The 15,313-nt window shown below is 38.5% G+C and overlaps 3 protein-coding genes across 3 annotated transcripts; 1 reads left to right on the plus strand and 2 right to left on the minus strand.

Annotated features, from left to right (window-relative positions):
* Positions 1–322: 322 nt before the first annotated feature.
* Positions 323–2,410, minus strand: Use1 (Vesicle transport protein Use1). Its single transcript, XM_065479790.1, has 7 exons — positions 2,259–2,410; positions 1,886–2,057; positions 1,776–1,825; positions 1,643–1,721; positions 1,434–1,581; positions 1,207–1,382; positions 323–870 (listed from the first exon to the last, which is right to left on the minus strand). Exons 2-7 carry the CDS (start codon positions 1,985–1,987, stop codon positions 685–687), a joined length of 741 nt encoding a protein of 246 aa, XP_065335862.1. The 5' UTR covers positions 1,988–2,057; positions 2,259–2,410; the 3' UTR covers positions 323–684.
* Positions 2,411–3,256: 846 nt separating this feature from the next.
* Positions 3,257–8,779, plus strand: LOC135935899 (PHD finger protein 12). Its single transcript, XM_065478523.1, has 15 exons — positions 3,257–3,492; positions 3,553–3,651; positions 4,158–4,339; positions 4,396–4,468; positions 4,528–4,858; positions 4,914–5,007; positions 5,056–5,188; positions 5,241–5,423; positions 5,826–5,954; positions 6,008–6,192; positions 6,248–6,324; positions 6,497–6,834; positions 7,302–7,480; positions 8,014–8,161; positions 8,220–8,779. The coding sequence occupies exons 2-15, from the start codon at positions 3,604–3,606 to the stop codon at positions 8,376–8,378; spliced, it is 2,259 nt and encodes a 752-aa protein (XP_065334595.1). The 5' UTR covers positions 3,257–3,492; positions 3,553–3,603; the 3' UTR covers positions 8,379–8,779.
* A 58-nt stretch (positions 8,780–8,837) lies between these two features.
* ND-MLRQ (NADH dehydrogenase (ubiquinone) MLRQ subunit) lies at positions 8,838–9,955 on the minus strand. The gene is made up of 3 exons (XM_065478524.1): positions 9,794–9,955; positions 9,123–9,269; positions 8,838–9,059 (listed from the first exon to the last, which is right to left on the minus strand). The coding sequence occupies exons 1-3, from the start codon at positions 9,833–9,835 to the stop codon at positions 9,003–9,005; spliced, it is 246 nt and encodes an 81-aa protein (XP_065334596.1). The 5' UTR covers positions 9,836–9,955; the 3' UTR covers positions 8,838–9,002.
* Positions 9,956–15,313: the final 5,358 nt, after the last annotated feature.

A 15,313-nucleotide genomic window follows, 5' to 3' on the forward strand; every position in this document is an offset into this window, starting at 1 on the left:
AAATAATCTCACGCTGGTCTATCTGGGCTCACTGTGCAAGACCTCTTGTAATTATCATGTTGAAACTTTGTTATGTAGCCTAAAATTTAGTTCGGCAAAAACTCTGCCAGATCACATGGCACACACAATAATAATTTTGTTTCTTTTCGTGGAAACTCCTAAAAGGCAAACAAATGCAAATTTGAAGTTACAAAAAAATTACAATAAAATTAATATGAAATTAAAATCTGGGGTTATAAGGAATCCAGAAAAAATTAATATTAAAATTAGGTTGATAATTAATTATAAGATATTGGCGTACTACCAAATAATAATTATAAAATTTACTTGGGTTCTATGATTGCAGCTTTTATTCAAAATACAAAAAGACAGAACTGGTCGAGCATTATTGTCCCAATCATACTAAAAGGTTTTGCGAATCACATGATAGCAAATATTTTATTAAATATAAAACGACATCAACATCCAGCGTGGAATGACTTGACTATTAAATGTTTATGCAGTAATCTCCTAAGGTCACCTCTATTCTTGTATTATGGCAAATTAAAATAGATCACAAACCAAATTACTTTGGAACATACAGCATCACACAACATGAACAATATATTCGTTATAATAATTGTACGCACACTTTACACACTTAATAAGCCCTGGTAAAATGTCCTGGTCCTTTGTTTGTCACATTTAGTAGCTCTTTTTCTTCATCAACTTCATGAAGAGCACCATGGCAATAAACACCGAGATGACCACGATGATCATCAGCCAGAGCCAACATTTGCACGCCCGCTTGCTGTGCTCTTGCAGCTTATCTGACTCGGTTTTCAGGCGCGCAGTGTTTTGATCTGACAATGATTGTGACTGCTCTGCAGCCTGAAACAAAGAAAAGTTAAAACTTTTATTTCTCTAATATTGTTTTAATAAAAGATAACTAATTGAAATTTTTAATTAAAAAGTATATCATGGCGTTCCATTAAAGAATTGCTAGCACACAATGTAGATTTAACTTATTTCAATTTAAAGCAAATGAATAGTATTTTTTAAACCCTAGAGCAAATAATGACAAATTAAAGAAATAATTCTAAATTGTATTAAAGTAAATAATGATGGTAAATAGTTTGAGGCTTTCCAATTTTTCGTCAGAGGAAAATATGAAATACTTTGTTTAAGAGCAAGAAAATAAAATGGAAAAATTGTGCAATCAATTACTTTTATGTCCTTTTTGATGATTGAATTAGCAAGAATGGTTTGCTCTTTCAAATTTTTAGTCAGTGACAGCATGTCGTCAGCGATTTTCTCCTGCATGGAGTGGTGGTACTTGAGCAGAGCGTCCATGTCGTCGCCTGTTGTTGACTGTCGGGCAGACCTTTGACGGACTCCCGAGTCTAAAATTTGGTTTTTATCTCATTTTAAACTTGCCAGTAAAATGATAATACCTTTTTCTGTCTGGAAAAGTTGCTCCTTTAGTTCGCTTGTATACTTGGCCCTCGTCTTTTGTTGAATTTCAGTTGTAAAGTCTGAGCCAGAAGAACTAGAGCTATGGGAGACCAGTTGGGAAGCTGCCACCTTCTCAGGAACAGTGGGCTGCAATGCAAAATATTGAATAATACAAATGCTGGAATAAAAAGAATATTTTTTTCATTACCAGTTGATCCGCCATTCGAAGGTTTTTCAAGAATTTCACCCTTTTTGAGTATTCAGCCATCTGTTCCTCACTGGCTTTTCTGTAGAAAATAATTTGGTACAAATTAGGCTGATTTAAATCAAGTTTAGCTTACGCTGGGTGTTTTTCCAGGTCTGTAAACATGTCCTCCAAAGCAGAGATGTACTGCAGAAATTCATATTCGCGGTTATTCAAAAGCTCTTTCAAAAATCAACTTGTCAATACTTTGTCCAATCTCCAGCTCGATTTTGTGTCATCGTCTTTGGCCAGTTGTTCACATTGGTTCAGCAGCCGACGAAAATTTATTTCGAGTCTCGTGATACTCATGTTGGCCAAATTTCCTTTGTCAACGCCAAGATTGAAACGTCCAACACTAAAAAGGAGAAGCCTGATAAGCCTGTGAAAGACAAAATATTCTAATTAAGAGGTTGTCCAACAACGTCACGGGCAAAACATTAAAATTACAAAACAAATCCCTTGAACAGAAAAATTAGCCAGTATAAATTGGTGGAAATTTAAAAGAAAATCAAAAGAGACAGTGCAATGTAGTCAACAAGGGCAAAAACTGAAGGCAGACATTGCGAAAAACAGAATTTACCTGAGTTTTCCTCCAGTCGAAGTTGATTAAAGCATTAAAATAATAATCTAGCTGCCAATAACTTTGATCGTCTGCCCGTCGTCTCGCTAGATATCAACACGATACACGAACACAAACAAGCGCAGCAAAAGCAAAGCACGCAACGGCGCATGAGCACCGCGGTCGAGCCTCCGCCCTCGGATTATCGTTTATCAGGGGGTTTATCCCAGGGGGAGGGTGGAGATGTTATTTCATACGCACGCTTTTATGTTATATTGTGTTTATATACGAGCTTACGATAAAGCGCACTGATAATTTGCTTAGAATTTTACAAATTTTACCATTATTGATTTAAAAATCTGGAAGCCAAATTCGCACCATTGTTTTAATGGGACAATCTATTGTAGAAAATAATAATAATAATTTTATTTATCATTTTTCTACTTTTTTAACGAGCATTGTAATAATGTTATTGATTAAGAGAGTTGCCAGCAAATTATGCATTGATATGTAATTGTATCAATTAATTATACTATTCATTACTCAAACATTGCTGTTTAAAAAAATTTGATAAAATTGATAAAATTGTCCTATGAAATCCTTCGGAATGGATAGACTAAGCGTATCAAAATATTTCAGAAAAGATGATATAAGTTTGATCATTTACATATTTTCTACAATTATTCTAATCTCCATGCAGGGCTATTTTTTGTCTCTTCTGGACTTTTTTCTCAGCATCCGTGAAGCGCAGGCATACACGCAGATATATAGCAGATCAAATCCAATCGGATACAAGCTTTTTAAAAATTAAAATAGCAAAATCTTATTAGCGACGGTTGATGAGAAGTGCAGTGTAGTTCAAAAAGGCATTTTCATTGTTTAGTTTGACTTCTGAAACAGTCTATATAATGTAATTGTCTGAAAGTGGTTGCTTGGAGGGTGCGTTTAGATTTTCGCGGGCTTCTATCTGAAATTTTACTGCTTTGTGCAGCATCGACGAGCGGAAGTAAATGCAAAGGCGCATGCGTTGCGCGTTCTAAACTTAAAGAAAGATGGGTCCATTTCCTTTGCCAAATACGTGAATTTGTCTGCAAAAACGCTGCTCCTCTTACGACCGCCTGAAGAACACACTGCTTGCGTAGCCAGCTTGTATTGCCGAATTTCGGGCCAACCGAGAATCGGTGCCTTGGTCAATCCTAGTGCAGCGAGTGAGGCGAAAAAGTCACAGACAATAGCGGCACAAACCTGTGCGAAGGTAAATTTGGCGGCAATAACACTCACTTAGCATGGCTAATTTTGGCTTGTTTTCGAGCAGATACTTCAGCCCACGTGTGGCAGCCCACCAAACAGGTCATCCACGTCGATCATGGACAAATTGGACTTCGATTTCGACGCGAACGGAGGCTTGATGCCCGTAAGTTTGGCCTTCTCAGCCGATATTGTTGTAAAATGGCGGCCGAATTTTCTCTTATTGTGTGGTTTCTGGCATTTTGCACTGATTCCTGGGCACCCGACTCTTTGCTAGTTTTGCTGGGCACGCAGGGTGAAACCCCGCTACTCGCGGTTGTGGTTTCCATTGAAAATCGCAGTCTATAACATGGATGGATAAAGAAATCAACAATAAATGATCACTCTAAGCACACACATAACATTTAACTTTGGTCGTGACGAGAGAGGCTATCATAATAAGCAGTTTATTAGGACTGTGTAGGCTACAGCTCTAGTTACCGCAGGTTCGGTGTTCTTTTAACTCTCATTCCTAATTCATTGTGTAGTTTTCAAACTTCACTCTGAGTGCATTTCTTTTCACTTTATTGATAAAAGCTCGTGTGTATTTTTTCACTCGCTTATCAAGGTTTTTTATGCATGGCTCCTCAGCCGCTTGCGCATCCTCTGTAACTGAAATGTGTTGTTTTGCAGCAAATTCAAGCTCTGATAGCTCCTCCTGTCAGCGAAGAGAAAGGCAAGAAAAAAGAAACAAAACACCCTTACTATAGACGACCAGGCAAGGGTCACAACCATGATTGCTGCGACTCTTGCGGCGAAGGTGGCGACTTGTTGTGCTGCGACAAGTGCCCAGCCTCGTTCCACCTTCTTTGCCAGTATATATATCAGCATTTGTATTTGATTGAAGTTGCTAATTGAGAATTTCCTCCAGCGACCCTCCCCTAGACGAGGATGACATACCCACAGGCATGTGGCTATGCCACAGTTGCAAATATAATGCTCAGGTAGAAGTCTTGATTTTCTGGTGTTGAATCTGACTGAACTAGTGAATTTTCACTTGCAGAACACAACTCAGAGTACAAAAAGCACAGACAGGTTAAAAAAGGATCGAACAGAGAGCCCTGCAACGTCAAAATCGTCCACGCCTGTTCCGTTCTCTGATAGTGTTGGCTCGAGACTGTCAAGAAGGAGGGATTCAGAACAGGGAAACTCAACAGATTCCCGAGATTTGGCTTCCACCGAGACACCATTCGAAGCAGAGGCCCTCAACGTCAGCGCCAGATGTGAGCAGCCTCTGGAAACGTTGATCAAGGCAGCAACCCAGTTGAACCCAAAAGAGTTTGAATTGCCTTATCAATACTTGGAGCCAATCCCCTTACCGGGAACAGAGAAATGTATGCATCCCACAGAAAAATTGAAAATGTCACTCATCGCAATAATTGTTTACAGTTACATCGAGAAGAGGGAAGAGCAAACGAAAGCCGCACGAACTGGACAATGGTCTTGTACCCTTACCAGCAAAACTCTGCCATGGGTGCCACAAGTAAATAACAATTATTCAATCAAAAGCTTCAACTAATTTCTCAAACAGGAGTTGTCGAGTGGCCTCTCTATTAGCTTGCGACTACTGTCCACTGCTCTTCCACCTGGACTGTCTGACTCCTCCGCTGACCACCGTCCCAAGTGGCAGGTGGATGTGTCCAGCTCATCCCAACCATAGTGTCGTAAGACCTAAAATCAGTTAACCGCTCGGTTTCACTAAGAATCTTGATTCAGGACCAGAAATTGCTTCAATCTTGTGGGGCGACTGAAAGACTTCGCCTGTGGGATCGGTATTGCACCGCGCCAGTTGACCCAGAAGCGGTGAAGATTGATTTCCTGCGACACTCGAGAATTTCTCAAAGTATACCTAGAAAAAGAGTTCCCAGAGTGAAACTCAACCACAAAAATACTGCAAAGGTGAGTTTCCTGGTTCAGTCCTAGAAAATTTTAGAGGTCTCAGTCAGCCGCACCACGCCAGCCAGTTAATATTTGGTCTCATGGTCAGCTGCTACTAAAGCTTATTTGCCAGAGAGAAAAATTGATCTCCGGTAAAGGGCCAAAAAGTACTAGATAACTTGACTTTTAAATATTGCCAGCCACGCAGCATAAATGCTCAGCTGCCACTACTACTTTTAAATTAGGCTTAAGCGTTAAGCGGTCTAGCTCTGCCTCATACGTATATACGCGGCTGAGAGCTCAAGAAAATGGCCACGTTTTAGCAAGAAGCTGTCAAATCAATTAATCAATTGACCTGTAATTAAAAGCATTCTTTGCTAACCTTTTATTCAACGCGCTTACTAACACTGATTTTTCGCTCAGGTACCTGAGGCGGTGCGCCAACACTACTTGAATCCCCAACCCTTGGTCCCTCAAGGCTGCCCTGTTCCTGCGATGCCACTTCCAGGTGATATGATTCCCAAGGAATCTACAAAAGAGGAGCAGGAGCTGGTTAGTTTCTATTAAATATAATCATTTCAAGCGTTACTATTGGTATTTTCCAGTGGCTGGCAAGTGTTTTGTCACTTCAAAATAGCATCGCGTCACATTTAAGCCAAACTAGCAAGGAGATGACAAAATTGAAAGGCCCCCAGGGTGACACAAAACCGCCACTGCTTAGCAATGGAGGCCTCAGCAACGGGGACATCTGCAATGGTGACTATGACATGGACAAGCGGAGGGTCCGAGGGTGAGTAGCTGCGAATGTCTCATTCTAGCTGTTTGCTCATCTTGTTGGTGTGCAGTGCGAGCTACGCGTCAGGCCAGTCAAGCAAATTGGCAGCACTATTGCAAGAAGATGTTTTCACAGGGAAAATGTCAGGTATGTTGCTGGAATGATCTGATGCTATTAATAAAGCTCAATTGACCCTGAAAAATTTAATGGAAAAACCAAGTAGCTAGTAGGTTTAACTTCCCAGAGTTGCGATTCTTACATAATTGACTTCTTTGCCTGAACCTTTTGATATATCTAACAAAAAATCTTGATTTCACAGATCTGGACCAGCTTGACGAATCGCTAATTCGGGCACTGGCATTGCAACGGTTACAAGAGATAAAATCAAGGACGTCGGCCCACACGATTGCTAAGCCAAGCGTGCAGCTTGCACCCTGCATATCACGTCCTCTCTCTAACATCTATGTGCCGACTAGTTTGCCGGCCAAAGCGACCATATACCCAGTGATTGCGTGCAAAGTGCGGAAGGAACTGGCGCACCTGATGACCTTGCGACAGCTCTCCATAGGGTTGGGTAACAACGTCGACATAGATCTCTCTAAGTATGGCCACTGCAACTATGTCTCGCCGCTCCATGCACTCATTTTCTATGACAATGTAAGTGGAACTAATTTTAAGAAAAAAGCCAAACAGATGTATGTATTAGGTTTGCACAATCGCACCACCATTCTTTTAACCAGCTTGCATTTTCAGGCAGAGTAAAATATTAAAACTTAAAGATATGTTTTTACTAAAATACTGTTAATCTTAAATGTGTATAGTTCTTAAAACATCTCTCTTCTACATTTTCATGTTCTGTACTGTTATCACGTCCCCTATTGATGAATTTTGGGAAAGTTGATGCCTGATTAACGTATAAAGGAATAAATTGGAAAAGAAGACTGATTAAAAAAACACTACCATATCAGAGATTTTTGAAAAAAAAATCGGCGATTTCTTGGTGCGATTATTGCAATCTTTGATTTTTGAGTCCTTAAAAATTATAAAGTCTATTACCACCTGTAAATTTACTGTAGTAAAAAATGACAATCGTCCATCACAGTGCCAACTAATTTTGTTTGCAGAGCACAAAGGAATATGAATTAATCAACTACAGTGAGCATGGCACTGCCATCGACAGTATTTTTTATTGCATTGAAGAGAGCGTTATCGAGCCTTACCAACCACCGCAACCAAGCTACAATCCAAGAGACCCTCCGCTCACTGTTGGTGCTAGAAAAATTTTGACAGCAAGGCGGAGAAAGTAAGCACATTTGACTTAACTAGACCATAAGATGAATAGCATCTTTTAAAAATTATTAATTACTCATTCCGATCAGATTTGAAATAACAGCAAAAAACTACGCTGTCTTAAGCGCATTGCTGAGTCTAATATGACTTTTGGCTTAACAGAGATACAATGCGTCATTAGTGACGTCATTATTGCTTCAAATTTGCTCTCCACACTTAAGTGCTAATTAGAGAGTAAAATTAATTACATCAACCATATTATCATTAACTCGTAAAAAAGCACCTACCTTGCCAGAAAACATTAGTTAGCTAGAGTTAAATTGCATTGATGGATTAACTTATTCAAGTACCATGTCTTTATTTTTTCCAAATAAATTTTATTATTTATGTCCTCGAATAGGGCAAATAACTTATATCTACCTAAAATGCTAAAGAATTGGTAATATTTTCACAAATGTGATATTCTTTTCAATTCTTTCGTCCAAGTTATGATTTTAAAACAGGGTTTCAATAGTGTTAATGTATTCTTACTATTTCTACTTCAAGATGGAAATGCCTGAGTCAAGCATCGCAAGAGGAACCTGAGGAAGGAAAGCTCAAATCGCTGATTTCGGCCTACGAAGAGATCCCAGATGACGAGGCGAAAAAAGAAGCAGAAGAGTCAAGAATTAGAAGAAGAGTTAACTCGCTGCAGGTATTTATAATGACATGCGTTTGACATTCCCTCGCAACTAATTGCTTTATGTTTTTAGGGGAAATGCAACTGCAACTCAAAGAGATTGGAAAACTTAAAAGCACAAGGTCCTGGCTGGGAAGGCTCAGCACTCCTCAAGCACGGGTCGCACTTGAAATTTGGCTGTTTGCATTTTGTCTTCGCGCGTTTGCGGCCAGCTGAGGAATCAGTTTATTAAGAGAACTTAAATGTGTGTACACCACTGTCTGGGTTTCCTTGTGTACAGATTGAAAAACAAAGTACAACCTGATAGTTGTGAGTAGATCATAACAGATGGCGCCTATTTACATGGTTATTTTTTACTTGACAATGTAAAATAATTATGAAAATTGATTTTTACGAAATCTCAGTAAAACTACTCGCAATAAATTCATTGGATTGCTGGCGGGCGCCAAATACTAAAAGTAATAACTACTGTACTTTTTTATTGCAACGCTATGGACAAAGGAATTACTCAAATTATTGATTGTGTCAAGTCTTGAATGTTGCTGTTTTCGCAGCGTGTAACTCCTCTTTTGTAAATGTTTCCAAGAGATTTTCTAATTAAATAAATTTAGAAAACAGCTATTTATATTTTAAGTCCTCTTTCATTCACAAGCTTGCACGGTGTATGAAATAGAAAATAATAATAATAATATTTCGGCAAAGAACGAAATATTTATTTACATTTCGGAATTAAAAAGAAGTCAAACAGATACTCGAAGAAGGCCTCGAGTTTTTGAATTTCAACGGCAGCTGAACTATGGAGATTCATGGAAAATTTCTCATAACCTAATCCATTAACTAAATAGTCTCGACCAATTTAGAATTTGGGAGCGGGGCTCTCAATCTTGGAATAATCTCTGATTGGCGAGTAGAACTGCAACAACAATGTTCAACATTAGCAAATCGCTCTGTCGTCAGAATATGATTGGGAGCAAACCTTGTATTGCTTGTTGGCAAACTCCTGGTTGGGCAGGGGGTTAGTGTTCCTGTTCCACGTAACATCAGGGTTGCGGGTGGCAAGGCGCAAAATATAGTAGACAGCGCCAGCAGTTCCGACTCCAATACACAAAAACAGAGGGATCAGCTGAAAAATCGAAAAAACAAAATTACAGTCGTTTGGTTTTCATCGCGTTTGATTGATAAAATATCATTATGTTTGTTTCATCCAGGTGATCAAACAAAGCAGAATAAGATAGAGAACGGATCAAGAGATTACGTCCTTATCAAGTCATCGCACACATATTTGGAAAAATCTTCCAAGTAAGTCAAGTATCTACGCAATGTTGAAGGTCCCATTATGTACGTAATTATGATACAGATGTATTGCGCTGTAGCTGCAGTCCTATTATGAATAATTACAATTTCCAATTGCAGAAACTGCAGACTGCAAAATTAACTTAACGAAATATTAAATTCATTGAAATTAAAACCCGGAAAAGTATGAAAAACTTGAAATCTGCAAATAAAAGGAAAAATTTAACTATGATATCGCGCTGCGGTGCGCAGGAACGTATACAAGACCTGCTGGTTGTTAATTGAGCTATTAAAAATCTTTAAAGGACCCAAATTCCTATGTTTCATCTGTCTGCGTGTGTGCTGCAAACTTACGGAAGGGTGTTTCTTCATTCCAGCTAAGCTGAGACCCTGCATTTTGCCTTTTTGGTGGGTTACCTCAGGTGAAAACTCGAAAAGATGTCGGCGGACGAGAACGACACAGCTGGGAAAGAAAATCGACTATGGGAATGGATCTGTGCTTCTTGGTAGGGCATTGAAAGGTGGCTAGAATGAAACAGAATTACCGCGAAATTTGAATGCTTGGTGTCCCTCTTAATTGTGTTTTAAAGTTACGCGGCTCTCCCTCCATCCATTTCATACTTATTACTTGGTAGGTATTGACTGCCGCTTAAGAGGACAGGATGACCATGTTGGTACTTGGAAAGGAGCTGGTCTTAATTTCTTAATTTTGTTTAGTCAGTCTATCTAGGTCTAGAGACTAGGTCTTGTTATCTGATTCAAAAATAAAAATTCATTTTATATAATGAGGTGTCAAAATAATTTAACAATACTTTTTAGTGCAATTTTATTTTACACAAAAAGTTAAGTTGTTTGTAAAATTTACCATTATCTACTTTTCTCCTTTCCGCGCACCCAAGAAGCTGAAGCTGGCTGTCAGTAGTATTGAAAATTGACTACAGAGGGCTATTTTAGTAAAATTCATCTCGAATGAATTAGATTCTGCTGCAATGAGAGCAAACACACGCGCAGATATAGAAAAATAGCGATGGGCTGAAATATAAATAATAATAATGAAATTTAATATTGTCCGAAATAAATTACGATGAAAATAGATATGTATAATTTTGACAGTAAATTGGTAAATAATGAAACACATTTGTTTTTAATGCATAATTTGGCTCGAGTCTGTTCCTATTCATAGTCTCATTAAAAGTTTAAAAACATCAATTTAATGAGTTTGATATATTAGTATATTAATAAACGCTATCAAAAATAATAAAGTATTACGCAAAACAAAAATCTCATATAAAAAAGTTAAAGATTGAATAAATTTCCAGTTTCCAGAGTCGTCTGCATTGCTTTCGGCCAGCAGACCTTTATTATATTAAGTATCTTTGTATTGATAAGCAAAACGATTTCAAGTGTGATAACGAGGAAGCGTACATTTCATTTGAAACAATATAATTTAAAATTTAAAAACAAATTGTTTCCTTTCGATGATAAAAATCAAAATTGACGCCGCACTGAGTTGTTTTGGACGAAATGCTAAAAACTGTTTGTAGTATAAAGCATCGGGGAATTAAAAAGAAAATAGGGCATCACAGATCACAGCGTAGACTCTGTTTCATAAGAACCATTTTACAAGCCAATATGGTCTTCGTTTAATGCAGTGAGAGTGTTATCGCGACGCTCGCATTGGGAGACAGCATTTTGATTCGGTTCTTAAAGCAGCTTCCTATAAAACAGTCTCGAAAAGCGAAGGGAGCAGCCTAATTCTTTATACGGCGGTGAACGCGTATTTTCATAATATAATATAAACGGATGCTGCATGGAAGCTGCTCGGCAATAATGTTAAAAGGAATATAAATTTTTAGTGTTGTAATAAAAAGAGCGCCCGTTTTAGTGGTGAGAGAGGGAAAAGGATTATTCCTCGCCCGCCGCCCGAACGATGCGGTGCGGCCTGGCCCATGAAATGACTGTGTCTGCCGCGCGACTCGACTCGACTCGCACTCTTTGTCCCGATACAGGAAAGCTCTAGAATTAATATAATATAGAGCTGCAATAAATGTGTGCAAATTGTGATTGACTGCGTGTAAAATTTGGCATTTTTGACCCTAACGTTTTTTTCTGCAGAAAGGTCGAGGAAGAAATAATGAAGTTGTAAAAATAAAACGAGATTTATTTCGGAAAGGATATAAATATAAACACGATAAACAAATAAATGAAAGAAGCGAGGAAATTGGAATTTTCTTGACTCGTTAATGCGAAAAATAAAAATTTGGATTTTCAGTGGACTTTTATGATTTGGAGTGCTACAAGAAAACTGCAACACATCTTAACGAGTCATGATCACGAAATTCATATTTAAATTATCATCAAATCTGATTGATTTGCCTACAGCTAACCAAAGATAACTCGAAAATAAGACAAAATTAATACAACAAACAATTCTCGAATCTTCTTCTTCAAATGTGGAATTTTGCTTTAAAATTCACTAGAAACGTTTGATTTTTCTTAAGAGTCAATGGTAATTGAACAGAAAATTCCAGCTCTTTAGTGGAACCATTTTTGACAATTTTTAGTAGTTATTATTGTTCTCCGAAGGGCTAAACAACATTAAATTATATTAAAGAGGAATTAATGTAATCAAGGAATATGATTTTGAGTTCATGTATTCTCTAGAAAAAAAACTATATATGTATATTCGGCCAAAAAATATACTTAAAACTTAACATTAAATTGAAATTGCAATTGATTTGATTCTTATTACTATGTAGTTTTTTTTTGCTCTTTTTATCCCTGTCCTCTCGGACCGGGAAGGGCGCGCACTGCACTAGCACGAATGCTGAAACCCGGGTCCCAATAACACACGGATAACATGGGCGCACCAGGCCGCACAGGGACCCAGCCCACTCAAGGGCCACTTGCCTCCGCACCGAGGACTGCATTGAAACGCTAGACATTCGTCCCGTGAAGCCAAATCACGCATGCTGGAAAGGTGCAAACCAGCAAGTAGCGAGTCGGCGCCGTGCGCCTCCCAGCCCGTTGAGCAATTTGAGTATTTCGAGTCACTAAACTAACCACTTTTTGCCATCTCTAACATTAGGTAGCCAGTATTAGAACTCCGAATTGCTCAAATATCTCCCATTGCTTTGAAACTCCTGAGAGTGCCTTCACAATGCGAGCCAACGGGCTGGTTTAGTTACAAAAAGCATTTTTAGAAATTCTTATAACCACATTATAAGCTGCAGAGTATCAGTGATTTTAGAAAACAAGGTTTTTTCCTCACAGATATTCACATCCCAAGTTAATTTCCGCGCAGAATACAGCCATTCATTAATTTAAAAAAACACTTACAAACAGTTTTGGCTGATATTTAAAATTAAAAAATTGGTCATAATTTTCATAATTAGATCTAATATCAACTTTTTTCTGCATATGCAGGATTTTTTAAACATCTCTCAGATTGAGAAAATGCAAGCCCGGAAGTCTGTTTGTTCTCTTCCCTCCCCGCCTGCACATAAAAATGTTCTTTGCGCTGCGCGCTGGCAAATCTTTTGAAACACGTCCGTTTAACCCCGTCGTAAAGTGATTTTTACAACATGCGCGCGGCATTTGAGGCGCTCATATATGAACGAGACGCTTTACGAGTGTGCCGTGCATGCATTTGGGGCTGCCCCATTGAATTCAAGAACGGATGCATCATGCCTTTTCCCACCCATTTTATTACGAGAGCGGCAGCCGAAACTGTAAGAGGCTCAATATTTTATACTTTAAGGTGAATCTCGGCCCTTTTTATATTTTCCCTCCTCGGTGGTCGGAGCACGGCAGGCACGGGGGAAGAATGATGCAAACTGTGGCTTTCGTGTGCCGGCCCCGGCTCAATATTTAATGTTGCTGCTTCTTTGCAAGGAAAGAAAGACCAGAACTTGCTTAATCTTTTTTATTCCAGTCCCTGTTATACCTACTATTGATAACACTCACGTCCCGCGCGCCGTTTGTATGCTTTAACCACAAAAATTCCCAACACCGGGTTTTTCTGTTCTCGTGTCGAGTGGCGCAACCAGTGTTTTCGCGTGGGGCAGGTCTAAATCAGGGCATTTTTTTAACTGGCTGTTGTTGTTGTTGTTGTTGTTGTTGTTTTACCAGAAAGTCAAAACAGGAATGCGTCTCGGGCACGAAAAGTGTTTTGACAACCCAACTTGGTGTGAATTAAACATTTAAAACTGATTGTGAGTTAATAATTTAATATCAGTATTCTGCTCGATCACCAGAAGGACCAAGGTTTTTTAGTGAATAAAGCTTTTATGAAACGTGATCTCTCCTATTAAAAATGTCCCAGGGCTTCATGTGTAAAATGCAGCGTCCTCGGTGTATAGCAAGCGGTGTATTTTTCCGTGTTTTATATTTTTTAAATGTTCTGTAGCTATACGGAAATAAACATATTGCTATTCACATGAGGGAGCTGCATTTAATTTCAAGTGACAAATTCTGACACCCTTGGGTGATTCTGCCTTCATTGGTAGCTACCAAAAAATAATGTCACAGGTCAAAGACCTTTAAGGCTAATTTTATCTCTGTAGAATAATGAAAAATAGTGCAAAGGTTTAAAAAAATTAAAATCATTGATTAATAACATTGATTGAGTGAACATAGTGAAGAGAAAATTTTCCCACACGGTCTCTAACTGGAAAGCAACTAACTGTTCAAGCCCCCTCTGAAGCCCCGTCAACAGAACAAGAAGTGTAAATTTACGCTGCAAAAACAATCCTTAAAAATACTGAAAAAAGACTACAGCGGACCGCAGTAGTGAAAAATGTGCACAGTTTAAGAATGCAACAAATTGAAAGAAAATATCCACCCGAATCGGTGCCAAAATATTTAGGCGGAAAGGCCCCAAATGCGCTTGCTGCAACGAAAATGAAAGTACAACACGCTCACGTGATTTGCTATTCGTTTTCCCTCGGCCGAGTGAAGCACATTAAATACATCTGTCGTGACACTCCTTGGACTATCACTGACCGGAGGCCACAACAAACTGAAGAAACCCACGCGCTCAAATTCATATACCAGAAAGAGCAAAATTTGCAATGTAAAATTTTTGAAACTGTCGGTGGGAGCAGTGCAAAAGATTCAACAATAATTTTTATTTTTGGTGTAATCATAACAGTTTTTCCTGATTGTGCGATATTTTTCTAAAAAAATAACCAATTGATTTTTCATGCTCAAATAGACTCATTGTTAGCCCGGCATAAAGCATATAATATCAAGATAGCTTCATCTATGATTTTGCTCTTTACTGTAATTATTAAAATTTAATTTCTAGACGCCCTCCTTTAATATCGAGGCTGAGAAACAACTTAATCCAGAATTTTCATAGTTATATACCCATTATTAGTTGTTGAGATATGTATCGCATCGAAGCTCATGTAACTCTCAAGGTATAAATAATTTGCTTGGCTGCGAGGCGCGCGCACAAAGATTGGCTGCCCCAACGGCCAGTACAAAATCTGATACCTATCGCTGTGATCAACATGATTTTCTCTCGTCTCAAACTATCGACTCGTGAAGTGATGCTCGTCCTGGCGTAATTAATGCGGAAAAGAATAAGCGATCTTGACTAGATAACGCTCGCCAGCAGGAATTTTTGTATTACACGCGCAGCCGACCAAACCGTTTGTTTATACGTGATGTGTAATTTCTTTCTAATTATTTATGGCAGCTTCTTCCTGCACTATTCAACGATGAATAATTTTGAAAAGTTTCAAGGTATTTGTTTACTATAAGTTGGCATATCATTGTGAGGACTATTATAAAAAGTACATAATTCTATGACATAAAAATACTTGACGATGCTTGATGACCCACCTCTTAAGCTTTGAAGGAGGAATT

Source organism: Cloeon dipterum, chromosome 2 (genome assembly GCF_949628265.1).
Source record: "Cloeon dipterum chromosome 2, ieCloDipt1.1, whole genome shotgun sequence".
In the NCBI taxonomy this organism is placed as follows: Eukaryota; Metazoa; Arthropoda; class Insecta; order Ephemeroptera; family Baetidae; genus Cloeon; species Cloeon dipterum.

Bases quoted from the DNA above. Each gene is read 5' to 3' on its own strand.
- Use1 (XM_065479790.1), bottom strand. From the start codon at position 1,987: ATGAGTATCACGAGACTCGAAATAAATTTTCGTCGGCTGCTGAACCAA. The intron at 1,722-1,775 runs GTAAGCTAAACT...TATTTTCTACAG, and splicing joins GACCTGGAAAAACACCCAGC to AAAAGCCAGTGAGGAACAGA. The intron at 871-1,206 runs GTAATTGATTGC...TCTTTGTTTCAG, and splicing joins TCATCAAAAAGGACATAAAA to GCTGCAGAGCAGTCACAATC.
- LOC135935899 (XM_065478523.1), top strand. From the start codon at position 3,604: ATGGACAAATTGGACTTCGATTTCGACGCGAACGGAGGCTTGATGCCC. The intron at 6,325-6,496 runs GTATGTTGCTGG...TTGATTTCACAG, and splicing joins TTTCACAGGGAAAATGTCAG to ATCTGGACCAGCTTGACGAA. The intron at 6,835-7,301 runs GTAAGTGGAACT...TTTTGTTTGCAG, and splicing joins CACTCATTTTCTATGACAAT to AGCACAAAGGAATATGAATT.
- ND-MLRQ (XM_065478524.1), bottom strand. From the start codon at position 9,835: ATGCAGGGTCTCAGCTTAGCTGGAATGAAGAAACACCCTTCC. The intron at 9,270-9,793 runs GTAAGTTTGCAG...TCGATTTTTCAG, and splicing joins GAATGAAGAAACACCCTTCC to CTGATCCCTCTGTTTTTGTG. The intron at 9,060-9,122 runs GTTTGCTCCCAA...TTGTTGTTGCAG, and splicing joins TTGCCAACAAGCAATACAAG to TTCTACTCGCCAATCAGAGA.